The sequence below is a fragment of the Hippichthys cyanospilos genome, chromosome 5 (genome assembly GCF_059441005.1).
Source record: "Hippichthys cyanospilos isolate Australia breed blue-spotted pipefish chromosome 5, RoL_Hcya_1.0, whole genome shotgun sequence".
Taxonomy (NCBI): Eukaryota; Metazoa; Chordata; class Actinopteri; order Syngnathiformes; family Syngnathidae; genus Hippichthys; species Hippichthys cyanospilos.
Window position 1 is genome coordinate 21,600,631 of NC_142373.1, and position 27,762 is coordinate 21,628,392.

A 27,762-nucleotide genomic window follows, 5' to 3' on the forward strand; every position below is an offset into this window, starting at 1 on the left:
ACTGTAGTCTTATCTAAGTAAACAGCTTTAGCATTCACCTTGGTTAGCGTTAAGACGTTAGCCTTTACCTGTCTTAGCATAAAAATTTTCGAAGCCCTAATATTTTTCCGGTTACAAAATCATGCTGAATCGTTTGAAATGATGCACAGGCTGGTATCAGTTAATATCAAAACAAGATTTATTGTTCAAATACAGTTTACATGTTGCAACACACTGTAAGAAATAATGTGAAAATTATGTACAATTTGCAAAACGCTTTAACAAATATTTTTCCGTGGAGAAAAGTTAGCATGTTAGCATTCAAAACTACACCATAAAATCCATCCATCCCCCAACAACTAGCATTTTTTTCATCTTTCCAACAACCTTACTATCCCTGGTAGAAAGAAAAAGATTTCACTTCATATACATATATAAACAAGAGTTTAATACTGTGCAATCTGCAACTGCTAGCAATTCCTCAGGAACAGCAAACTGTTGGTCTCGCATGTGTCATGTGCTTGTATTTTACATTGTCAAATGTACAATCATATGAGTGGCACCCTGTTTCTGTATCAAAATGATCAACGTGCAGGTGTGTGGGTGTGTGTCAGTTATAGCCATGCAAGTCTATGTCCTCTGGAATGTACAAGCACGCACTATATTCTTGTAACGATCCCTTGATAAATAATAATATATATTTTGGGAGCCAGCTTCCCAACAATTTTTTCTGAACAATGACTGTATAATCAACATTTTGGCCACTTATTCATCCATTTTGACCTTTTTACAATATCGGGCATGTGTTTCTTGCGCCCGGTCATACCTCGTAGCAACCTTAGACACCCCCAATCCCCCAATCTACAGTGTCTATGGCAGGGGCTGGGAACCTTCAGCTTTTGAGCCATATATATAGCGTGTGAGAGCGTTTCGTCCAGCCCGCCATGTAATTCTAAAAACAAATCCTCGCGGAACAAATGCTAAGAATATGTAATAACAAACATTTGTTCAATCATGTTTTTCATAAATTTATCATGCCCCCCGGAGAAATATCCAAATGGAGGGAGTAAGGTTCCCCACCCCTGATTTATGGTGACAAGGAACAGAAGCCCAACTTCCTTCACGTTAGGCACCTTTGGTAATCTTCATTCAGACTTTCCTCGGGACTGCCTGAGGGTTTTACCATTTGCCGGGTATGGGCGTGCCGCACTCGTACCAGCCCACGTAAGTCACGTGCGACTTGCCGCCAATCTCGCCAAAGCTAACCGGTTCTTGTCGCAGCGCTCTCAAGTAACCTGTGGGGGAAAAGAATCCAAACAGGATGACTCAGAGGAGAAGTTAACATTTACTGTAATTCCCCAAAAATATGATGCACACGTGCATAGGACGCACCCATAATTTTGGAGTCAAATTCTGCTATTTTTTGGCAACAATGTAAAAACTAGAGCAAAACCGAATGAATCTCATCATCCTAAACTCTTCACATTTTCTTGTGTTCGTATTAGAAAGTGTATAATCTTGTTGCGTGTTAAGTGTGTTTGAGATTTCCTACATTGTGAGTGGTCAGTAAACGCCTCACCAGTGTAACATCAAACGCACTCGAAGTGGTCGTTTTTGCTTTTCCTCGCCACACAGCTCAAGTTCGTTTCACCATAAATACCCGAAGTTGTGCAGCATCCGTGTTTCACCAAGTTTATGATTGTGTGTATATGCCAAAAGACCATAATTAATAAACGAGTTAAACGGAATACCCTTACATGTAATCTCAGCAGCACACAAAGCTTGCCACTCTTAATTGAATCAGCTGGAGAGATAAACTTTACATGATCCTCTCCGTTTTAGTGTGTGAACAAGGATGGACTCGAACGGTGGTTCAATCTGCTCACTTCTGTATAAAAATGCACATCTGTGTGTCAAAACTCGGTTTATGTGGCTGACTAATCTTCATCGGATGTCGAATAAAAAAAAAAATCTACATTTTAAGCTACTATTTATAGGACACACTCATATTTTTGACTTTCAATATTGGAAATAAAAGTGTGTCTTATATTTGGGGAGTTATGGTACTTGCTGTGTATATTGCAATGGAAACAATCTCTGTCGGAACAAGACCGAATCATGTGTAGCATGATTCTACACAGATATGGGAACCAACAAGGAAACTAGACGGCCCACGACGTTTGTTGAAAGTTCACCCTGGTGTTTCGGTTGAAATGATCATTTAAAATGAATCCGTCTACTGCTCGTAAATTACCTGGCCTAGATGGTAACTGATGAGCAAACAGTTGTGTGCCAGTCCGCCCATCCAGGAAGGAGTCCACAAACTGGCAGTGGTCCTCGCCATAACCTGATTGATCGCCGATGTTGTAAAACTTCCCTAAAGAGACAGAGAAATATATTTTATAAAACTGTACCCTGGTTAGATTTCGTAAAACTTAGGGTCAGGGGCAGAGATGGATCATAAGAACTGAGGCAGACTGGGCAGGCTTAACACGTTATTGTCATCTCATGTTTGCCAGAAGAAAACTGCACAGTACATGGGAGACTCATTTATAACTTGCATCAATTCTTGAAATTGTATTTAGTTACCATTGAGTGAGTCGCTAAGATAGATTTTATATCGCAGGGAGTTGCACAGCTGGATGCCCACAAACTTTCGGTACCATGTTCTCTTCACGTATTGCTTCCCATTGCATTCAGAGTAAGCGTCTGTCTTAAATGGGAATTGTGTCCAGATGGCATCTTTGCCTGTTGAAAATAAAGGAAAAGGTATGTATTTAAAAGAAAAAAAATGAGCAAGGATTGTATGATGAAAGGGGGCAGTATTTACCTGATACATTTTCACTCACTCGTGGATCCGCTGCATGAAGAAGGGAAATAATAATTATTAAGTTTAAAATTTCAAAGACAGACACATGCCTGTCTTTATAAAAACAAGAACAAACAAGAAAGTAAGAATCAAAATGCAACATGCCTCACAATTGGGCAAAAAATATTGTCCAGAAAACTGTTACATTATTATAAATAAGAAGAAAAATTCTTGAACGTACTACAGTTAATTCATATGGTAATATATTGATATAAATTATTTTCTTACACAAACATGAATTCGACCCTAACTTTCGATGTTTACTTTGTAATATTTATACCAGTGGTCCTCAACCACCCGTCCGTGGATCAACCGGTACCGGGCCGTGTTAACCAGATATAATGTTTTGATTAATTTAGTTTAACAGCTTATTCATTTGTGCTTTGTTTGGCTTGACCTTTGTTTTTTGGCGCCGCCTCTGGCCGTTGTTGATATTACATTTTGTAGTGAGAAGAATTGTGTGCTTTTGTGACGCACACGTTATTTTGTCTCTGAAATCTGGTCTACGACTGTCTTTAAATGTTCATAAGAATGTCGATGTATGATAATATGTCCAAAGTTAATTTGTTTGTTGATTCAACAATTTGTAACTTGTGGATTAAATGTTAGTTAATATTGGTTCTTATCTTCATCTTGTTATATGTAGCACATCTGCCTCACAGTGCAGAGATGGCAGGTTTGATCCTAGCTCCGGGCTTCCTGTTTGGAGTTAGCATGTTCGCCACATGCCCGCGTGGGTTTCGTCCAGGTACTCCGGTTTCCTCCCACATTCCCAGAAACATTCATGGTCGGTATATTGGGCGCTCCAATTGCCCTTTAGGTGTGTTTGTGAGTGTGCATGGATGTTCATCTGTGTGTGCGCTACGATTGGCTGGCAACCAGCTTGGGTCGCATCCCCCCCACTGCTCGAAGACCTTTGGAATAGGAACCAGCATGCCCGCTATGTTTGCAAGATTTGGAAGATATGCTCGCTATCTTTGCAAGGTTACAATAACACGGAAAAGAAAATGGAAGGATATTTATTTATTTATTAAAAATAACTTATGACGCATTCATTTGGGCAAAGGTACAGGATTTTAGCAATGTTTTCCAAAAGATGGTATTGAGTGAAACTTGCCTGACTCCGTGTTAAAGGACACAGGCTCACTTGATGGTCCCGTTCCTAGCTCGTTCTTTGGGGTAACTTTGAACTCATAACTGAAACAAGACAGAAGCAATCAATCCAGCGGATAAACCCAAAGTTTAAGCACATTTTTTCCATCAAAACACCCCCTGATCCCCTCCAAAGGCAGACATTGTTGTAGTAGGGAGCCAATGTGAGTCGCAGTGACTCATTCAGTGTAGTCAAACAGCTGATAGTTATTCCACGTGCTGAAGCTTAAGATATCCTGGCAAAAAGTGGCTCCTGGGATGGTTCTGGTGAACGCTTAAAACTCCAGATGCAAAGTGCAAAAGCCTCCACCCTTTCCACAGTTTCTGGTTTTTGTTTCTCCAGCTTATTTTTGCATGCGGTAAAAACACAAAAAGGGTACAAATGGATTGATTTCTCTCATTTATTGCTTCCCCCTCCTTATAAACAAAGTCATCTTTGTGTGAGAGTATATTCAACTTGTGTGGTGGGAAGAAGTTGAGCATGTTTATCTGCATTGGCAGCTTTGACACATACTTCACTGGAGATAAAACCGCTGGAATACGTGAGCTGTAATCCATCACAGTGATGGATGAATGGGAGATTTAAGAAAAACAACGGGATTGATAACCAGCAAAATACAGTAATTAAACCTGTAAGCTCCTTTTAAAAAGGCTCATGTGGTAGGCCCAGCAAAAACATTACTCTCAGATACATATAAATCCCTCATTTCCCATATTTGCTAACAGTCACGCAACCGCAAAATGAAAAGCAAAATCATGACATGCTGCAAGACAAATTGCTTGCTAGCAGTGTTAAACTATGAGGATTTGCTTTGTTTCATAACTCATCTATTATCTATCACGTTATTTCCTTCATGACGATGATCTGCTTCTATTTGTTTCAAGAACAATTTACCTTTAATGTCATTTGAAAAATAAATGTGACATTAAAATTCAAATTTAATAACTAGTATATCCTGCATAAACTTAACAAAAAATGTTTTAATGTGATGCCTGGTTTTAGAGATCCTTTATCACATTAATTTTGGGTCTTGCATTTTTTTTAGGTGTTTATTTTTCCCTCTGAAACAAAGATATACTGTGTTGTATGATTGACTGCTTGATACTATACAGTATTGATAAAAGAAGCATTCATCTGTGATGGCAATTTCTTCCAGTGTTGAAAGTGTCTCTATTCAGCGACAAATTTTTGGTCACGTATCCATCGACGGTATTTATCAGGAGTAGGCTGAAGTAGTTTGTAGCAGTACTTGGACTTCTATGTACTCAACTGTCCTTACTTTTTTTTTTTTTTACCCCACTGTTCTTTTCTTTTTTTCAAACCGCCGTCATTTAAAAAAAAAAAAGTACTAGTTCCTAGTTTTGTGCTATAGTGGCATCTTGGTGCCAAAGAAAAAAAATGAAGGGAATTTAGGAGTTAAATTTAGACAAATTAGTCCTTTGTCATCCCCTTGTGGTATCTATGTGGAATTACTTTTTTTGTGGTGGACGTGATGGTCGGGTGATTATTTATCATATTTTTTGTTTTTAAGGTTGCGTCCCTATTGGTGTAACTACCCACACATTGAGCATGTGACGTAAAACTAGTTTGCCTAACTTTTATGTAACACTTCCATAGTTTGGTTAGTTGGGTAAGTAGACCCAGAGCAGTTCTGATTTATTTGATGTTGTTATTGTTGTTTTTTTTGTTGTTCTTTTTTTAAATGTGGTCACATTTCACGACACCTGGCTCAGGAACAACGACATGGCAAAACTAATGCTAATTGCCAGCCGACTACATTTGATGGATTACACGGGTTTTAGGAGCTAAATTAACTTTAACTGGTCACAAACCTGCTTTCTGGTTTTAGATTCTCTACTGCCGTGTGTGTCTGGTTTGTCGTCGTCAATATGGACACTTCCTCTCCATTGGGTCCTTTAGCTGTTGATACCACTTCATACTCTGAAAAAGAGAAGAAGAGTCATGCTTTGCGGGAGAAAATAAATGACGATCTACCCACACAAAGTTCCATATGTGTTTATGAAATGTGAGACATGTTTTGCAGTACCTCTGGTTTCGTTATCAGATTTCTGCCAGTCAAGAATGACAAAAGATGGACACCCTTCGACTGTGACCACGGTGAGGTTGGAGGGGGGGTTTCGCGGGGCAGCTGTCACGTTCTGATCGCTGCCGTCCTCGTCTGGGAAGTAACTCAGCGAGGATGTGATGGAACATGGCTCGTCTGGCTTCTTATCAGTCTTGTAGATAACGTGGGGAGCTGTAGATGTGCAGTCGGACAATAATATCTCCAATGACTCATTCCCGGTTGTAATTTACTTTTCTTAGTCCAAAATGGTGGTTGAGTTGATGAATTTGGTCATTTCCTCATTGCTTTGGTTCCATTTCGCGCTATTAACAATCTGAATTGTAAACATGAGATCATGCTTTTCTTATTGGTGACAAAGTACCATGGTTGTCAGATTATAATGCAATAAGGACTATAAGGTGCTTTAATGCAGGTTAAGGAAAACAAGTACAGCAAATGAGTCTTATTTTATTCAACTTCAATTCGACATCCATACATTAGACACACCTGATTGGTTTGTATTGGTTTAAAGTTTGGTTTCTACCATTAGACAGTTGGTTTGTCTCAAGTTGACTGTTTGATTCATGTTGGTTTGTTTTCGTTGATGGGTCATTTCTATTGGTTGCCAGTGCTAGATGTTGACTTTGTATTCATTGGCTGATTTCTTTGTATAAGTTGTAGCATGTGACAGTTGGTTTCTATTTATTGATGTTTCAGGTGACCATTTGGTGTACTTTACATGTGTTGCTTCTTGATGTTTGCTGATCCGTAATGAAAAAGGAGTGGCCAACATCAATCGGTAGCTAGTCGTTAAACGGCTGGTTTGATCAATATCAATGTTCTACATTGTTTTGTCTTAATGTCACCTTGACCAGAGGTCCTGGTTTTGAGCTTTGTGGCCCAAGTCCCAACGGATTTTGCCAGCTCCATTATTTACGAAGGTCGCATCCCAACATCTTGGTGTTTTTAGTCCATTGAGCAGGCCAATTGTTGGAACATACCACACTAGAACTACTTCCTGCTTCTGTGTCAAAGAAATTTGGGAAACCCCAGTGAGCTGAGTGTTTCTGGCGGCACATTTCCAATGTGAGACCGTGAGTTATATTGCCTCAAATCATTTTCTGCTTAATGAACAAAGTTTTGCAAAAAAATTACAAAGTGCTTGCATTCAATGATGGATCTCTGCTTGGATAACGAAAAGAAATCGAGTACTGTATTCACTTGCACAAGGAGACATCAATGATCACTCACACAGTCGGACATCTGTCCTTCTATTGTATTTCCTATTTCAATAGATTCTATAGAAATACTCATTCAGTGGACCAAACAACATTGTAAGGGGTCAGAGGAGCTAATTTATATACGTAATTGATTTGACAAATGAAAATCAGAAGAGCCACATATCAACTTAAGTAGCAGCATCAAGGGATCCCAATTTTATATCATTGACACGACACGAGGACTGAGCAAAAAAGGTTGGAAATTTGCGACCATTGACTTGTTTAGCGCTGTTAAACTGCCATCTAAGATAGTATTTAATACTACTAGCTAAAGTAGTAACACAATCATTGGTCAACAGTTTGACTTGCAATTAAATCTGATATGAATAGCACCTGGTGGGAAATGATTTACAGATTTCATTCATTTATTCATTTTGAAAATGGCCTAACACATAATATGTATAATAACAAACTAACTAACAGAACCAGCAATGTATATAATGGGCAAAAGAAGGGAATGTGAAAGATTCATTGAGATTTCCCTTACCGACATAACGCTTCTTGCCCATTATGTCCACATCGGAAGCAGGCAGGGGCCTGAATATGGAGGAATTTTCATTGATGTCAAAGCGGCTGCCTGTAAAAAGGAAGCAGAAAAGTTAGTTTGGTGTGCCAACAATCCCTGGCAGGACGCTCTGTCAGCATTTTTTATAGTCCTGGCCCAGGTCTACATCCAGTCTGTCCAACACCTGCTTGTACATTCACGGCAATTCAAAATCACACATGTTCTCTTATTTCCTTCTCACATTACAAGTTCTTCATCCATGAATGCATTGCTCCACCAGATGGAATGCCCCATGATAAATGTGCAAACCTGTACAAGCTAATGAAATCCAGAGTGTGTTAAAGGTTTAGAGTCAAATTTAGGAAAATTCAAGATTCATTTTCAAGCTTTTCCAGCAGGTTACAGCTGTGATCAATTGCATATCAAAACAAATAACCGAATACTCAACAGAACTCAGATAAGTTATCTTTATTGCTCTGTAGAGCGCAAATTGTGGTATTTTATGACCTTAACAGGCACTCTAGGGCAGTCACTATATTTTGCGAAGCTCTCCCTAGGAAAGAGAAAACTTTTCGCAGTACCCAGCACTCGAAGCGATGATTATAAATAAGATTATTATCTATAAAATTGTATCAGTATACCTCAACATGTATCCTTTTTAAGATTAACAAAAGAAAAAAGCAATATAAATCAACTTTCAACAACTATTCATTATTTTTTACAGTGTTTAAACGGGTTACAGCTTAGTCTAACAGTGAAAAAAAATATTGAAACACCTAAAAAAAAATCACATTTTATTGCAATTAAATTTCAAAGCCTTTTCCCTGGCATTGCCTCTCCTGGTAGGTTACAGGCTCTCAGTCTACCAATAAATTTTGAAAAATCCTCAACTATTTGTGTTATTTTGCTCATCAGGTACCAGTTTTTAAAGAAAGAAAAGCACATTGTTTTAGGTAACATTTTAAAGATCTTTCTTGTTGTAAATCCCTGGTTTAGCTTGTGCAGATGTGTATAATGTGTTGTGTATACAATACTGACATCATTAGAAAAAAAAGGTATGGTTTCCTACTGTTTAATGACGGGATAACGGTGGTTGTCTGTTGCCGGCGCTCGTGCTTTGGTTTGGATGTGACGAGAGGGAAAGGTTTCAAGATGGACTCCTTGTCGCCTCCTTTGAGGTCCATGGGTTTATCTGAGGCAAGAGTAGAGGCGAAGGAAGAAGGGCGGTCAGTTCATCATGTGACTCACACACAGTTGTGTTCCATCTGCTTTGCTCGTCCTTTTTCCTTTTTACGTCAGAAATCACGCGTTGAGCTTTTTTTTGTTTTGTTTTGTTTTCTAAACTGAAAATGTCAGCCACTAAAGCAAGGGGGTACTTTGATTGTCACACACAATAAGTTGTACTATTGTGTATGATGTCAATAAAAGACAATAAAAAAGGCACTGCAGTTTACAAAGATAGTGCAAATTATTTTTGCTTAATGGAATGTACTGTATTGAGCCTTTCATTGGAAGTTCATCTTTTATGTTGTGGTCAATTTTAACTTGTTCAAGCTTGACAGCTGAAATAAATTGTGGGCAGAAGGAGGGAGGAATCGAGCGTGTTGCTGTGACTATTTAGGGGAAATGTGGAGTGGAAAGTATCCAAGTTTGAGGGTTCAACAATAGGAATGATTGCATGCAATTTCAACGAGACTTCTCAAGTCTTTTTCAAATTCAGGCAAGATTTTTGCCCGCTGAAGTCTGGAAAAAAATGGCGTTGGCATTTTACATGATACATGGAGGGGTATCTTTGTAGTTAGCTGGGATGTGTTTGTTGTATGAGATGTGTTTATTTTAACCCATGTGCAGTATTTTGACAATTTCTGGTCATTTTCTTCCTCTTGCAGTATATGATAACGGATGGCACACTCCTGGTAGTTTGATAACAAAGCGGTTGTGACATGTTGATCTTTGACATGTTGTGACCAGCTGGGTGAATTTTCAGCTCCCTAGTGTCTTTTTTCATCGCTTTCCCTTTGATGTGAAATGTCTTTGATCTAAAGATCAAAGGATTACATAAAACACCACGCAAGTGTTTGGGATGACTGTTGAATATTTTGTAATCTAAATTAATGAGCGGTTGACCAGGATAAAAGTCTTTCTGTGAATAATATTCCATTCACAGGCGCACTTATAAATCAAAATAGTCTTATGCATGATATAAAAAAAAAAAAATAAAGTCAAAGGCAATCATGTCAAGAATGTCACTTGAGAAAGTATATGGGATAGCGTATACTGAAATATTTTTAGTTGTTGCGCTCACCGTGGTCATTAGGCATCCCCACCAGATTAGGTCTCTTGTTGATGGGAACAGAGGGGCGCAGAACTGCAGGGATTCATGGAAAACATTACTTATACAAGAAAAATTACAATCGAAAGGTCATACACGGCAATAGGTGGTCTGAACTGTAGGACAAGAGATTCAGAACTGAAAATAAAATGGTGTGGGATTAACAAGCTCACATTTATGGATAGATGGGTAGTAGTAATGGGGAGCTGTCAACAAAAATGAATTCATTCATAAAAGCGACAATAAAAGCAAGGGATGGGCATAATAATCGATTAATTGAGTGCTTTTCACTTTTTATAGAAAGCAGTGCTTGCAGAGGTACTGTAGATTCAGTTTTCACGATGAAAAGCAGAATGGGTTCAATAGATTTCGTCGCGACAGAAGTTAAGAACATTCAGACCGCAAGTTTACTTCTCAAAAAATATTTTTTGTAACAATTAATCGATTACGTGTGTGTTAATGTCGTCCAATGCCCATCCCCGATTGTAGCAGAAACATGTACGGTACAAGCCAGCGTCCAAAGTCGACGACAAATAAAAACATCAATCAGCCCTGAAAATTGTTTTAATGATCTAAGAAAAGGATAGTCAAGCACTACTCTGTTCATAATAAGTGACTCATTTCTTTAAAAAAAAAATGTTTGAACCGATGCTTATTTTCCACAGATATCTACAAGCTTTAATTGCTCACGCCAATAATTTTCAGCCTTAAATGCAGTGATTGATCCAATGAGGGAATTATGTTGGCAATGTCAGTAGAAGTGAGCAAATGCAAGGCCTGTGATGGAAAGCTCTTAGCAACAAACTCAGATTTATTTTTGTGATGCGTAAAAGCACATTGCACTAAATCATTTAAGAGGAGACACTGCAGCTTAAGGGAGTCTCGCGTTTGAGACTTTTCCTTAATTGGAGTTGCTCAGCTACATTGCATTTTGCACTAAACTCCTTTGGTCGTTTTTCATTCGCTTATCACAAAAATAAGTCGATTGCTTACACAACATTATGAAATTGTCAGTGATCTAAAGCAGCTTCAAGATATTTTTTGTTTTTGGGATTTTTGGGATCGTTTTCATCCCTGTAATCAATGACCTCGAGCTTAAACTCCCTGCAGGACAAACCACTAATGATTCTCCCTGATGAGCCTTGAGATTAACCGCCGTATGACAGACAGCTCAAGGCAAACGTTTCGATGCGAATCACAAACATGTACGTTCATGTACTAATCAATCCTATCTGATTGTTAGATGCTGACAATCACAAAAAGGTGATGTCATGCTTAATTGGGTGAAGGCTAGGGACGCAGTAATGTATAGCATGTGTTGTCAATTGAACATATGTCTTGTATCATTGCTGTTTTGTACAGCAGCAATTACATAACTGCTGTCCTTGGCCGGAACCTCAAAAGTTCAATTCATCAGTAGACAGAAAAGTCAGGGAACTAAAAACCGCACTGCTGTTTGCACACGTTCTGCAAATGAATATTCAAGGATTTATTATAGCGTTATGCTTATTTTTGGACTCTTTTCAAACATTTATTCTAAAAACAAAACTTCAAGTAGTGTAAAGAGAAGACAGCCATTCAGGAGCACCTTAAGTTGTGGAAACCCATGGATCAATCGATTTCTATATACAATAATAATTAGTATAAGTTTTGTGGTTGGGTGTTTTGAACAGTTTAGTTGAAAGTAATGGTTTTAATACTCTTTCCTGGGGAGTCGTCAGTGGCCTCTGAAATCATCCAAACTTAGAGAGACAACTAGCTTTAGCCGTGACTGAAGCAAATGAGGAGTGAGAGCTCCGTCATCATTAATATGTGCGGTCCAGACGTGGTTTGCGTTCCCCTCCTACGATTGACTGACTTTAATCAGCAGAGACAGGTCTGGCAAAATTGAAGCAATTTGATGTGCCTAGGAATGCTTAAAAGTAGTCCCCCTTTATGAGCCATCATGCTATCATTGTGCTAACTAAGGATGGGCATTTGAAGGAATGTCTTTTGTCGCTCTTTGGGAACAAAAAAACCCAACATAAAAGTAATCTTTCATCTCAGGCAACCTGTTTAGGAGTAGTCTACCTCATAACCAGGCTTCATTCGCCAACTTTGTAGGGCTTGTCCTCATTAGCATCACAGATAAGCCTATGTCAGCCGCGTTTGGGCTATAGGCAGAATACACCATGGACTGGTTCAGACCAAGGACTTCTCAAAGATGTGCTTAACCCCTATTCAGATGGTTCATTTATCATCGATAATCGATTATCATTAATAATTTTTCTATGTAAGGCCATCGGTAGCTGATACCATGAACTGATTCCAGGACAAGATGTTTTTAACAAAGCCACAAAAATGTCGGACAAGCAGGTTGGAGCATTAGTGGACTGTGGCAAAAAAAAAAAAGCACATGATGGTGATGATTGATTATTATGATGTGCACACACTGGGACATACTGTAACAGAGCTTCATGAGTTAGTTAGCATGTGGAATGCTGAAAGGAGATTCTTCTTGTCAGTTTTTACCAGGTTTCTCTTTGGGCCATGCTCCAGGTTTAGGAAGAGCATTGCTCCTCTGATGCGCTGTTGGAGGGAGAAGAAGGTCAGTTACGAAGTGTTGGGCGTCACTGGCTTTGGTAGTGTCCAGCCAGAGGAAAGAAAGCTCAAGATGCGTGCCTTTGACCTAGTTTTAAGAGATGAGCTGGATTTAAAACTGGAGCTGGCATGACTTTGTGACATTAATCTTATATTTTGGCCTTCCTCATTCTCCATTCTCTAAGTCTTTTGAGGTGTCTCTGAGTATGTTTAGGAAAGGATGATACAAACGAAGGAAAAAGAGATTGGCGAAACTGCCTGCACCGTGCTTGTTTTGGCATGCTAGGTGTAAAATGTTGCTTGTCCTTGCCAGCTTTCTAGCCAGACATCCCACACGACCGAGCGGAGTAGGACTGTAAATCAAATTAACGACGCCGGGGCTCAAGCCACAAATGCATCTCATGGCAGAGGTGTGAAGTACACCACACGAGAGCGCACATGTGGTTGACCACAGGGAGTTTTTTTGACCGCCGAGGAAGACACAGGAAAGGAAGGTTAAAGTTGCGGAGCCATCTGCTGTCATCTGTAAATGCAAAGCTGCAGATAAAGATAGGGAGTTTAGGGGGATAGGAAGTAGAGAAAGAGAGTTCTCCATTACCCCCAGAGTTCCTGGAGCTGTGGGAGGAGGTGGAGAATGATCTGACGCCATTGCGAGGGAAGTGAAGAGATGGCCGGACGCGCGAAATTGTTGCGTTTCTTCCAGCCGGGATAGCTGAGGAGCTAGTGGGGGAACGAGGGGTTTCGGCCCTCCTGTTTGTGGTTCCTAGATAAGAAGAGAGGCATTCAGGAAGGTTAGCGATTATCCGCTTGCAACCTTGGCAAGAACGTCCTAAATTGAACAAATGACAATGCACATTAGTGAAAGGAATGTAGACGAGAGACTGAGGAATGAAATGACAGAGACACGAATGGCACACTGCGCTGTTGGTGAGTGGGTGGGGGTTAGGAGGTTCTGCTGGGCCGCGACTGACAGCACATAAGGTCACAGGGACGATGACGTGGGTGTGAGGATGGAGATGGAGATGGGGAAGCAGTGATATCATCCAGTGGTTTAAGTTGCAACTGGGTGTCATACAGTTTGGACAAAAAGCAGTGATGGTAATGCAACCAACTTGTCGTGGTGTTTACCAAGATTGTAACTACCAGGCTTCTCTGCAGCCGGGGCTGGGATTGGCAGAGGCTTTCCCTTCTCCGGTGGACTAGGAGCTGCATGGGAGAAAACTCATGTATATTCTAAAGGGCATTTGTGGTATTTTTGACATTGAACAGTAAGTCTTAACGTGTAAGGTTTTGAAAGTAGGTGTTTACCAGTGGGAACTGTCTGCAATGGAGGGACCTCGATAGGGCCAGAGTGAGTCCTGCCCCGAGGCTGAATCTCAATTCCGGGCTGTGGTTCTGGTAGGGACTTTGGTGAAGGATTTGCCTTAGTTTGGGATTCCGATTGGGGCAGATTTTGTGCAGTCGAGTGGAAGTGGGAAGCAGGATTCTTTTGGGGTATAGTGTCTGATAAGGGATGAGCCAAGGACTGTAGCTGGGTCTTAACGAAAGGTTGTCTCGTGATGGGTTGTTTCTCAGACTTGGTTGGCTGACTTGACTGCGGTTTTGGTTGGGGGCGTGTTTCTGGCCGGGCCGTTCTCTTGAATGGAACTTGTGTCTTGGGTATATAAGAACTAGTCCTTGGCGTGGAAGTTGATTGAATTTCAAACTGTTTCTGAGTGCTTGGCCACGGCTCTGGAAAATTTTCCTGTTGAGTGAAGTGTTGAAATGTTGTCACAAAATAACTAATTGATTCTGATTGTGTTTTTACTTCTGACTCAGTTGAAGTTTGGATTGGTTGGTTCAGTAGGATGGGAGTCAGTTTTTGAAATTGTCTCTGAGGTTGACGCATTGTTAGGTGAGATTTTTTTGAATGTGTCTCAAATGCGGGCTTTGTTGTTAATTTTGTTGGGTATACGGGGTGATGTCCTGGTTCGGCCTGGCTTATAGTTTGAGGCTGTGATAGAGGTTGCGACTTTGTCAGAGTTTTTGATTTTGTCTGCGGCTTAGGTGTTGATCTGTTTTCTGACTGGGGTTGTGCTTGGGGTGTAGGTTGAAAAATTTGAGGAAAATGTGTTGGGACTGGGATATGTGTTATAATGTCAAGATCTGGCTCTGGATATGGTACTTTTGGGGATACTGGTTGGAATCCTAGTTCGTGCTGATGAGAATGGGGATTTGGTTTAGAACCTGTTTTGGCTGGTTGTGGTCTGGGCTTGGATTGCGTTGGCGGTTGGTGAAGATTTAAAGGATGTGGGGCATGATTTTGGGTTTGTCCACCATTTGGCTTGGGGACTGGTAAAGAAGCTACTGGATCTGAAACCTGAAGTGGAAATTGGAGATTAGGAACTAGGGGGACCTCATGGAAAGGAGTAATGACAGATTTGGAGTCGCCTCCTCCTGGGTGTCATGTGAGAGAAAGAAAATATTTCCTGTAAAATACTGCTTGATTCAAGAGACAAACAAAAGCATCGACTGAGCTGGCTACAAAAAACAGCAGAGGTGCAGGACCTGAAAACTTACATTAGATTGCTTGGCTTAGTGTTATGTTACACATTATCGTTTACATGACTCAACTTTAAGTGACTCATTCAGTCTGAGAACTATCCAGTTTCCCTCGCCAAGATTTCTGTGGTATGAATCCAAAGGCTGTCTCACTAAGACACTAGAATAGAAAGTTTTATTAGGTGTTGATTGATTGCTTGCTTTATGGACATTGAGAATTGATTCAACCACCATTTAAAGTGAATCAAACGGAAAGTCCAAAAACAGCACCGGCAAAGCCGATACATTATAATTCTAAGACCAGAATAATATAAGGACTGAAATTTGACACAGTCCGTGGTTGAAATCGTTCATCAAGTCAATTTTTTGTTGACAGTCTGGCTTCAATTGGGTCAGCCAAACAAAACAGTCACTGATAAAAATAAATTTGAACACAAGGCCCTAAAATCCTTCATTAAAAAAGCTTTCAAGAGCTATGCTGTGCCAAGCCTACCCACATTAGCCTCGTTAAACCGCTGACATCACACATTTAGCATACAACTAATCTTAGACAACAATCTGCCTGCCTCCCAATCAGAATAGGTCGATTATTTTTAACAAACTTGAATCACTATTTACCAATAGGCCGTTTGGTAGTCGCAGGTGCCGCAGTTGCAGTGGTAGACACAGGTTCCTGCCTAGTAGTTGTGGTGGGAGCTGACAAAATCAGGACACATTAGTTCATGTGAAAGAAGTGTCGAAAGTAGACTCAATGTTGCATTGATCCTTAAGTGATAGAGAGGCAAAGTTGCTTAGTAGTATGTTTTTCTGACGGTTACGGAATTCCTGAGAAAAAGAATTACCGAGAGTTGTCTTTGGGGTTATGTGGCGGGAAAGGAGTGGTCTGCCCTGTGTCCTATTGTGAAGAACTGACAAAGAGTAAAGAAGAGCGGTCAGATTCAAAGTCAGCAAAAAGCTTAATCCGGTCCTGCGAAAGAACCTGGAAAATCAAGGCATATGTTCAGTGCAAGTCAGACCTCAGAAACAATATGACATTTCTTCAGGTGCTGTAAAACAGTTAGTTCTTCTGAAAATAAACATAGTGTGAAGTGGATTGGTTTGAGCAAAGACTGTGTATACTATTACTTTGTACAATATTTTGAGGGGTAAAAATAACTAATATGGGTAGTTGCACTTTCAAAATGTGACGATCCAAAGTAGAAAAACTGGATATGTGCAAGATGCAACTATGATGTGTTCTTTCATGCATCGTTGACATATCTGTCTTACAATACTACTTAGAAATGCACAATAATTTGTGTGCCAAAAAAATTACAGAATTCTTTCATCCAGTTTCATTTCATAATCATATGCATGATTCCTGAGGCCAAGTGTCATCAAAACACTTGCAAATCTGCCAATTGTTGAACTTTGGTGAGACTAAACAGAGCACCACTTGGTTGAGACCCTTTAATTACTGACTTTGTGAATGCATTAGAACATGCTTTTTAACATCAAGTTATTTTCATCAGTGATTGGGGTGAAATATATTGTACTGCATTTGGACTTAATGGTAATCGAAGTGAATGAAAGTGAAATAAAGTGAATCCTATTGCATTGAATTGAAGTCGTTTTATATGTTTTGTGAATTTATCGTAGCATTATAATAACACAGGGTATTGACGTGAAGGATTCCCATCCCTCGTATTTACGATTTTACTGAAATTTGGCCAAATTTTGTCCAAAAGCAGCTTTCTGTAAATGAGAATCTGCAAAAGTCTAATTGTGTGTAGACCTTTGTTAATCTGCAAGACAAACACGTTTCCAGTGCTTAGAGTCAAAGTGCATAGCAGAACATAGAAACAATTTCGATTACTTTGATTATAATAATAATTGCGATCAATTTCACCAAGAGATGGAGTCTGTGATGAACTTACCATGGCGAGAAGTAAAAGGGAAGTGTGGACCTTGTGCAAGGGGTTTCTAGTGGGTCAAAAACAAAGATAATTATACAGTTGCAATGATTACAACAAGCAAATGAATAACTACTGTAGCATTTGTTGCTTTTAGCATTTCCTCCTGGCACAAGGTGGCTTTATGTTGGAATAAACGAAGAGGCTAGCACACTACAGACGGCCTTGGCTTGTCGCGCCCTGGCTGTTCTCACGCCGTTTCCATTCGGCAGCTGGAGGGGAAATTAATGAGGCAAACAACCCGAGAATAGCAGACACATACAACTAATGTACAACATGCTCCGCAGGGCGTATTAATTCTTCCGAGCGCACGCCCTGTTCCTGAATATGTTTATTATGAGCCGAGCTGTTCTTTCTCATTAGCTTTAACAACACTTTCTGCGAGGCCAATGAACAAAGGCTTTGTTGAAACTTGATGTATTGATACAATAAAACCCTCGCGTATTCGATGTAGTTATGACATCTAGAACGCCTAGTTTATTCTTTGATCACATTTTTTAAAGACAGATGTTCATGCACATACCACAGGGCTGGTGGGACGTTTGAAGATTTTCCTGATGACTTTCTCTGTAAACACACACACACACACACACACACACACACACACACACAAAAAAAGCCCACGTTATTCAGTTTTTGACTTGATCATTGTTGAAAATATGAAGGTGTATTTCAAAGTTATGGGTAATGGAGTTTTAGTCTGTTGTGATCAAGTCTACCTTGAACACTCCCCGAGCTTATGTTGTGGATGACAGGCTTGCTCCACGATCCGGTCTTATCCTTAGAACTTGGCTGGACACCGAACTCGTAAACGGCATTGGGTTTGAGATTGTCAATGACCGTGTCGCTCGTTGGGCAGGTCTGGTAGTTCCATTTCCTGTTCCTCTCCCGGTAACGCACCGTGTAGTGTCTGGACCAAAGACAGAGCAGAATAAAAAACATAGAAAAACTTATTGCTGAAAGTTATATGGTTAAATGCTGCAATCTTAGACCCTGAGTAGAAATTTGCTTGATGCTTAGATTTTAGGCTAAAACCAGGTGATTGGATACTGACATGTGTAAGCACCCAGCAGTGAGATTTCGTTAAGGTGATTACAGTTCTTATACCGTATATGCTATATATATATGTCACACAATATGTTTACCCTTACAAAATATTCACCAGCAGCCACTCTACATCCCCAAGCAGAATTTTGCTTTGCGAAATGGTAACTGGAGTGGACTTAGATAGCACATTCTCCACCATATGGTGCACATAACGCTAGAATAAAGCTCTCATTCAGCCATTCGCTTCATTGAGATAATATTTAGACAATAGTACAAATGAATAAATTGGGAAATGGTTTTGCCTCGTGATCAAATGCGAGGCACGATGGCCGAATGGTTAGCGTGTCAGCCTCACAGTGCAGATGTCGTGGGTTCACGCCTGGCTCTGGCCTTCCTATATGGAGTTTGCATGTACTCCTTGGTGTGTTTTTTTTCCGGTTAGTCCGGTTTCCTCCCACATTCTACAAACATAAATGGTCGGTATATCGGACACTCTAAATTGCTCTTGGATGTATTTGTGAGTCTCTCTGTGTGCCCTGTGTTTGGCTGGCAAGCAATTCAGGGTGTTCAGGATGTACCCCACCTACTGCCCAAAGACAGCTGGATTAGATTCCATCACCCCTGCAACCTTTGTGGAGTTAAGCTGTTAAGATGGAAGAATAATCAAGTGAATCAAATGAATGCAAGCATAGTTACCCATCCTCGAGGCAGTCGTTCATGATATTCCCTTCATACGGGGTCTTCAGCAGGGTCCCCCAGGAAAGTAAAACGGAGGTGGGCGTCACTGACCCGATAACCAGGTGGAGGGGCTTCTCCAGTTCCACTTTCCCTGTGGATGAATGCTTATCAACATATAGTATTTGTGCGTCACTTTATAAGCTTTCATTTCAAAGTGTCATACCTGTGCAGTGCTTTTTGACATCGTTGGTTGGGATAGGCTGAACGGCAATAAGGTACTTCGGCTCGGCGTCTGAAATCACGATATTTAGAGCTTAGTATCGTCTTACAAATTACATAAACAGTATCTTCTTATGCACTACTAGCTATTTAATGCCCATTCTCACCAAACTCTGTCTCGTAAGGCTTCCCATTCTCCGGTAGCGGAATGAACTGTTTGGAGAACATGCTGCTGCCATAGCCCAGGATGTAGCCCTCCAGCTTGGTGTCGGTGTTGGGACGTACAAACTTCATCACAATGGTGTCACCTGTGGCGTTGATACGAACCTTCATGTTTTGGCGTCGGACTGATGGGACAGGAGAGGATGCCGTTATTGTTGAAATGCGGACAAAAGTGTCACTGACACGGCCCTCAAATTGTTAGTCTTATTTCTCTTGAGTGATTCACACTTGACTCAATTGCCAGGTCAGAATCTAGCTAATTTATCACAGACATTAATGATTGGAAGTCATGCTGCTCGGATGAGTGAATCTGGGTAATAACGATGATTGATGACTGACAATTGCCGCAGAGACATGAAGAATGATAAATCAGAACACCATGGCATACTGCTGTTATAAATGATCAGACATGACAAAAGAATGACTGGCAAGTTGATCAAATTAAGTGTGTTTTTGTGGATTCGTTGGGTGGCTTTTCTCTCATATTCTTCAAATCAACATTGACAATAGAGCGTTTAGTAGATTTTGAGAGTTTTAAAAGGAGCGTCGGAATGACAGATGAGCATGTAAGGGCTTTAACCTCCATTCTTTGTAGTTAAGACTATAAACAATCAACTTTCCAAAGCAAATGTCTTTGGCTTCAATTTTAGCACCAAATGAAATAGTGGAACTTTGCATGCCGAATCGCGCTAGCAGCTGCCAGACTCCAACGCAGGCACTTGCAGCGGGGGAAGCCCTGGATTTGAAAAATACATTCTTAGCTTTTCCTGCTATGTGTTCTTGATCAAAACCTCAATCAAAAGCATTTATTTTTGCTCCCCAAACCAGTATTCTTCACAAAAGCAGAAGTGCGATTGGCTCATGAGTAGGAAACATCAGGAAACTTCTGGCACTATGATTTTAAACTCAAATACAAGCAAAGACTGGCTGGGACTCAGAAGCCTTTCCATACTTTGACCATTCGGTCTGCAGATTACTCCAAAACTGTTTAATCTTATCAATACGTCCCAAGACTCAACCACAGGTCTGATCACTAATTCATCACTCAGTTTAAGCCCTCACATTTTTGCCATTTGCCAAATCGCTTTGAGACTAATTTGACTGTTTCTACTTGCCAATCTTTCAGACTAAACAGTATTACATGCCAGAATTTCAACAAATCCTATAAGCGTTAACTTTCATATACACATGGTCAAACTGAATAGTGGGAGGCCAGTTTATCAAAATTATATTTGTATTTGTAGAACATTTGCAGCAGTTACATTTACATTCACTCAGGAAACACATGTCTGTCTGCACAAAATAGATGCATAAATAAATCAATAAATAAAAATGGAAATCATAATGTTATGGGGTAAATATAATTCATATGATAAACAAGTACAGTACTACAAAATTGTTGTTTTAACCACAAAAGGTTTTCATTTTTAAAGGGAAAAACAGTAATAGTACATAAAAAGAATGATAATATTGTGACTGCTGACTGTAATTCCAAAATTGGTGTAAAATAGCCAATAGTGAGAAAAAATGATGGGGAAAATGTTGTAACATTGCAAGAATGAAGCGGACCAAAACGGTTGAGCTCTAGTCAGAATATCGACATTGAGTTGTGACAATTGTGGCTTCATTCTATGAAAATTGAATTTTTTTTCTCACTAACATTTGGACTCATTCCACGTCATTCCATGTAATTTTACCTGTTTCAGCAGGGACCTAATAACTTCATTAAAGACCAATGACATCTAGCTTGCATGCTCATTAAGCAAGAAAAACATCTGGCCAACTTTTTTTTTTTTTTTTATCAGCCCAAATGAAATGACGTATTGATTATCTCCAGACTATCCCAGATGGTCAATTAGCAGTAAATTCTGACAAAACAAACATGGTTTTTGATAAAATCATGCTAATCAAGATAGGTCCCTTCTGTTAAAATATTGTGACTCCCGACAGTCTGTCTCCAAATTATAAACCAATTAATCCCGAGTAACTGCCCATTTAAACCCTTCAAAATTCAATGAAGTCACCAATCAGCAAGTGGCACTATCCAATAAATAAAGACTCAGAATCTGATAAACATTGAATAATTGTTCTCTCCATCTTGTGTTTTTGGTGAGTAAGCAGAAGAGGTCATGTTGTTGGCTTGAAAGCAGCAACACCCTCAAACTGAAGCCTGGAGCTTGGCTCCAAAGAGGACGTTATCGCCTGGTGATGCACGATCCTCCGGGAAAGGGAGTCACATAATAATAGTGAAGAAAACACACGCTCAAGTCAGCTTTAACCACAAATAACAGTAAGCCTCATTGCACCAAAAGTTGCGTTTTCACAAAAACTTCTTCACTGTGACATCATTTCGGTCAGCATCGCAGGATCGAGAAAATTAAAGCTGTAACACGCACCATTGAAAATGAATTTTTATGGTTGTTATGGCTCCGGTGTAGCCTGCTGATGAACTAGCTTTTCATGCTAGTCACTTGCTGGTTAACTGCTGTTTATCTGTCACTGATATTCAAAGGTTTACTGTATCTGTCTGAGTACAAGTCGACCTGGCTTATAAGTCGACACCCTCCACCCGCTTTTTTTACCTTCCCTTATGGTGAATTTTACAAAAGTGCCATCATAAGTCTACTCCTGATTTTATTGATTACGTAGATCATGACTGTCCAATTATAACATATGGTGTGTGTGTTATTAAATGTACAATATTACGGTACTATTAGACTCAATTCTTCATTATTTGTCGAATAACATACTGTGGCGGTTATGACGGGGTGAGGGTAGGGTGGAAACCGGACAAGCGAGAGGAAATGTACGCATAGACGCAGTAAAATAATTTGAAGTTTCAATGCTTATTTTTTTGACAGCTGAATATTAATTTGTTGAAAAGCACTAAATGTCATCATCTTTATACATTATCACACACCAAATAGCTCCTCCCATTTAAGAACCGAACATCCTCTACAATCAGTTGTTCAAACATCCTCGTTACACTTCCACGGGTAGTCATCTTCAACATCCAATTTGTTTGAAATGGAGGTCTTCACAGATGATTTGCTGATCATCTTACTTAGGATATTATCCAAAGCTTTCTTTACCCAAGTGATAACTGTTGTGAGATCAGAGCATGGAACGTTGACCTTCATCCATGCTGGTTTATTCAAGCACACGTCTAGGGGGCTGAAGGAGACAAGTCAAGCCATCTTTTCCTTTTCATAATGTGTCAAGGTCCGCCGAAAAAATGATCCATGCAGCCTCGTTGTTGACAACAAAGAGGCAAGTAGGTGACGCTTGACAAAAGTGCATTCTTGTGTTCTGTAGATTCCATTTACTGCCACTATGGGAGAATATCGGCTGGAGGCGGCGGAAAGCCGCAACGAGTATGAAGAGCTGCAAAACTCTCATTTCCGCGTGCGGCGTCAAGCATAATCCATATTTTAGAGAATGTTTTTTGTTGTGTTTTCTTGTTTTAAATGTTATGGTTAACCTCTTCTGTGACAGTCAGGAACGGTTTGGCTGAAGCATCATCTGCAGAGATAATAAATGTGTGACGAGAGTTTGAACTGCAAGCAATTAGTCCGAAAATAATCATGATTCAAGAGTTTTATTGTAATGTTGATTCACTTTTTGTCAACACCAACTATCATAAGCGAACGCATCTTGCTTTAAATGCCCTCAGTATAAATTCTTGCTCATTAATTTCAGAATTATAAATGAGACATGAAGATCTGTAACGCAGATTTTATTGTTCTAAAACAAAACGTGTCTTTGTTGGAGTCGGCGTTATTGTTTTAGTGGGTCACACAACACATCTGCTCTCATCCCTCAAACTAAACGAGTGTGTATAAACTTTATACCCATGCGGTATACTGCCCAACAAACTATATCCCCTCACATGCGCTATCGTTTAAATCAATTAAACTGAGCGAAGTCGGCCTCGCACACACATACACACACAAGAGGTGATGTCAAGTTAGATTCCTAGAAGATGGGAGGTAGATAGAAGAGCCGAAACAGATGTTTTATGGCCTCCGCCATTTAGGGCAGTGGAGTGTGAAAAGCTTGCCGTTCATTGCGCCAGCCTCTGCACAGACAGTTGAAAATAATTTCGATAGCGAGAAGGCAACGACAGCTCCAGTGACCTACATTAGTTCAAATGGGACTGAGGGAATATCGTCTGTAAAACAGTGGGGGTCTATTTTGGAACAATCCCTGATCCAGCGAGAGATAGTCATGCCAGGGATCGCACTCTCGCAAATTTTCCTTGGCGGCCCCCGTGCAGTTTTCACACTACAAATGGCTTCGGGTATATTTATAACGGAGCCGCAGCTGTTTCTCTCCCCCTTGTGGCGCCACTCCATCCCATCCTTCTTTTCCCATCCTACATGTGGAAGTGGCCATCTTTCCATCATCTTGACACCCGGGAATCCACGTTCATCCGGTAACTCTTCCTCTCTTCGCTGTCTTCATATTTCAAACACTGTCATTTATCCACGCTTCATCTGTGGTTTTGTTCTGGCTGCCTCAATGCTATTTCCAAGACATTTATTGCCTAAATGTGGGTCAGTCGTAAATAATCTTTTGTTGTGATGATGAACAGTGTGATGTCATACATTGTTTTCTAGGATACCGTTTATTATCATTGATTTATTTGAATCATTTCGATCATGGGTTCTGGGGTTCCTTGGAATTTGAAAGCAATACAGGGAGGCCACATTATGCTGCCCATGCACTTGAAATGCATTGGAACCTTTTAAAATTCACCCATTTTAATCACATTGGATACGTATTTCAAAACCAAAAATCTGAAGCATAAAATACTGTCCATAAGAAATATTGTACTTATTGCAGTGCCTGGTGCAGTGGAGTGTTATTTCAGTGAGTTCCTAGGTACCTGCAGATTTATGTGATACATGGGGTGTGAATGGCGAATGGTGAATGGTGTGAATGGGTGACCGTAGCGGTGGGGATCTTTGACTGTATCACGCTTCAATTCTCATTTTTCTTCCTCCCAAATGCTACTCGATTCTTTAGTTTGATTTATTGACATACCAGCCACTAGAATAGAATACAGAAGCCTTGTTATTTGATTAGGTATTGTAAGTGAACCACTGATTGTAATGAAGTAAAATATCAGTCAAGTAATAAAGTAAAATATCAATTCCACCCCATAACCTTTTCATGTATGCTTTAATAGATTATTAGAACACCCACATTTTTAAAAAATATTTTCAATTATCATTTAATGCTTGGATGTACATTTTTTTGACTGAGTCCGAAATGTCTGACTGCATTTAAAGTCACCTCGTAGTCAGCGGCTAGCGCTAATGATGGAGGCGCCATATCATACAACAATAGCGTAATTGACGACTGGTTTCTCAGCAATTAAATATTATTTCGTGAATTGACGTTATTGATGTGATGGCAATGAACAAAGTTGTGAAGATGAGTCTTGCTATGCAACCACCACTGCAAAGGCCAATTTCAAAATAAAAGCGTTTATGGTTACCGCATTTTTGGGGTGTTTTTATTTTAAAGTTAACTTCACAGTGAGACATTGGTGTGTGACGTCATGTTTGTTGCCTCTTCCTTTGTAGCGGTCGTCAGGCGGAGTTACACGGAAGCTCCATTTTGGGAACTTCTATTGCAATTCTGAATCGTACCAAATGGCAATCTCTATTCTTACGTGAATTGCTTTTTGATCACAGCTCCAGTGTAGCCTACATGAATTTTGCAAAGAGTGTTTCAAAATGTAAGTTGCTTGAAATTAAATATGATGTTGGTTGGGTTTGATAATTTCAGAATGATATTGGTTTGACTAAAATTTCAGTCAAGACACTTTTCCTATTTTCACACCAGATGGAGTACAGGGAAGTACATGGATACTGCCAAGAGTTTGAAGAGGGTGTCTTGCTTGAGAAATTTGGGGAAAGCTGCTTAACTCGGGATTCCTAAACTGTGTTGGGCCCTTAAGTGGGTGAGGGAACTTGTATTCATATTGGCCGTCAGGTTTTATAATTAGAAGAAAGGGTTTGTAAGTGGGTGCATGGCTTAAAAAGGCCAGAAAATGTTGACTGTTTCTGAAAAGTAGGCAGCACAACAGCAAAATTTTACTGTAATTTTTTATTTTTTTACCTACAAAATTAAAGAAAATTCCCCATTCTCTTAAACACTTAACTCAAAATGCAAAATTTCAATCAGAAAAAAGAAAAACAATGAATATTTTTGACTGAGCATATAATAAGCCCGTCATGTCTTCACATCATTGCCTTAAAAAAAACAAACACTGCATTGCCTAATATGTTTGACTCTCAAATCAGATGCTTGAGCCAAGAAAGACTTAAAAAAAAAATCTGCCTTTTATCCCACTGAGAAGAACTAGGAAAAACAAGCACAAAGCTGCACACGGTGACTTGTCTGGAAGCAGACGTCTGCCAGCAAGCATTAACCAAGCCGAAGCTGGGCTGCTGGCTGCTCACCTCACATCATTTTTACAACCATCAAAGTCTTGAACATACAAATACAGCATGAGCGTGAATGCCCAGTATGGAGCAGAGGAAAAACAGTACTGGGGCTCGTTTGTGCAACGTGAGACAGGAAAATATTCTGTTTACCAAAACTGCCAATCAGCAACTCAATTTTCTAATCTACTGTGACTTTGTTATGGCTGCTTTCTTCTCTCCTGCTGGAAAGAAAGCAAGTGAGAGAGAGGGAGAGAGAGAGAGCAAGCGAGAGAGAGGGAGAGCGAGAGAGAGAAAGCAAAAAAAAAAGAAAACACATAGAAAACCTCCTGCAAGGAGCTCTAGCTCAGGTTTTGTTCAAACTTCTAAAAGGGAGGCAAAACACATTTGTCTACTATAAAACACTGCAGTAATAATGTCCCATCTGTGCTGCTGGAACTACTGTAAACGTTTTTGTGTGTGGTCCTTCTGCTTATGCACAATATGTGGCATACACAGCTGTGATGTTTGTGGGCACTTTGATTCAAGACAAACTCGTGCAACTGGGATTTTATTCGCAAAATGTCGACATCACTCGCTGCAGGAATTTTGCCTTGTGAGCTTCTCTTGCAAGATTAACCTTTGAACTCCCTAACCTGAGGACGCCTCCAAGTAAATCCCGTGACGGAGCAGCTGTGCTCTCCATGTTCCTGTGAAACGTGACTCGTTTAAAAAAAACAAAAAAAACTTTTTGAGGTCATTCTCACAGGTGTGGGAAAGATCTCTGTGGGTCTGATGCATTTTGGCATTTGGACCACTTATAGCAGTGGTTCTCAGTTTTCTTTTTTTTTTCCAATGATGTACCATTTTTCAGCCAAGTACCACTTAGGCAGTGCAAAGCATTTTAAGATGAGTGGGTGGGGCTTAGACTGCTGTGTCATCTGATTTAAAATATTTTTGAACTACATTTGTAGTAATATATTAAGGTGTATTATATTCAGCAGCTCTAGAAGATAGAAAGCTCAAAAGTATCATGTCTGTCTCATCCGCATAGAAATTGCATCATCAATGACAATGTCCATCTGTACATTTCTTTTTTTTTTGCCAACTAAACACATACAGCGTTTTGCAAAGAGGTCACTATAATGCAATTAAGCAACAAGTTGTTCCAATGTACTTGCTCTTAATTTGAAAGTAAACATTATTTTCCTGTCCATCCATTTTCTCATGCATTAAAAAGGCATTGGATTATATCTGCTGAGAGCTGCAGAAACCTCATTACATTCAGTACTCACTACATTGGAGGATGCAACTGTTTGGGGGATATTTGTGAGGATGAAAAGATTAGAATATTCTCATGGACAACAAAGAGAATCTTTCCAGTCAATAAAGGGCAGAACAAACTTGTTAACAGGTGGAATCTGAAACTCCAGACCACCAGGATTGCGCTGCAAAAGAACACAGCAAATCTTTAAGCAACCCTTCCATTGTTTTGCTTGCACTTATTCCCTCCAGGTGTCACAGGAACCCAGTCCCAGGTGACATCGGGAGACATGCAAGACCCCAAACAGATCGCCGATTAGTTGAACTCAAACTTTGTATTATGTGAACGTTCCTACCTCTGCTCCTACGTGGCGTGGAGGGACCAGACAAAACTATCCCAGCGACGAAGACCACCAAGAAGAGGACCAGAATGCCGGGCGGGCGCTGCTGCATCCTTGTCATGACTGCGGCGCTCTACGGTGGGGAATCTCAGGACCAACGGACCAGCGCTGGTTTCTCAAGGTTTAGATGAGGCTTACAAGTCACAGGGAGTGGCGGGTTTCTTGCTCGGATGGTCTCTGGCAGAGGCTGGATGACTTCTCTGAGCTGTGCAGGACTTGTGCAGCACACTTGACTGCAGGTT

General features: G+C 40.1%; 1 protein-coding gene across 6 annotated transcripts; it reads right to left on the minus strand.

Annotated features, from left to right (window-relative positions):
- Window positions 1-156: 156 nt before the first annotated feature.
- On the minus strand, window positions 157-27,762 carry abi3bpa (ABI family member 3 binding protein a). 6 transcript variants are annotated; one of them, XM_088415748.1, is made up of 23 exons: window positions 27,476-27,761; window positions 19,368-19,547; window positions 19,205-19,273; window positions 19,000-19,132; window positions 17,976-18,166; window positions 17,780-17,823; window positions 17,221-17,266; window positions 16,147-16,212; window positions 15,923-16,000; window positions 14,072-15,199; window positions 13,907-13,969; window positions 13,362-13,526; window positions 12,695-12,751; window positions 10,157-10,219; window positions 8,921-9,043; window positions 7,834-7,923; window positions 6,049-6,258; window positions 5,834-5,942; window positions 3,966-4,045; window positions 2,810-2,839; window positions 2,569-2,727; window positions 2,234-2,356; window positions 157-1,274 (listed from the first exon to the last, which is right to left on the minus strand). In XM_088415748.1, the coding sequence occupies exons 1-23, from the start codon at window positions 27,579-27,581 to the stop codon at window positions 1,159-1,161; spliced, it is 3,429 nt and encodes a 1,142-aa protein (XP_088271874.1). In that variant the 5' UTR covers window positions 27,582-27,761; the 3' UTR covers window positions 157-1,158. The 6 variants fall into 6 exon arrangements, with proteins under 6 accessions (XP_088271874.1, XP_088271873.1, XP_088271875.1 ...); XM_088415747.1 differs by having other exon boundaries at window positions 13,892-13,969; XM_088415749.1 differs by lacking the exon at window positions 12,695-12,751 and having other exon boundaries at window positions 13,892-13,969; window positions 27,476-27,762.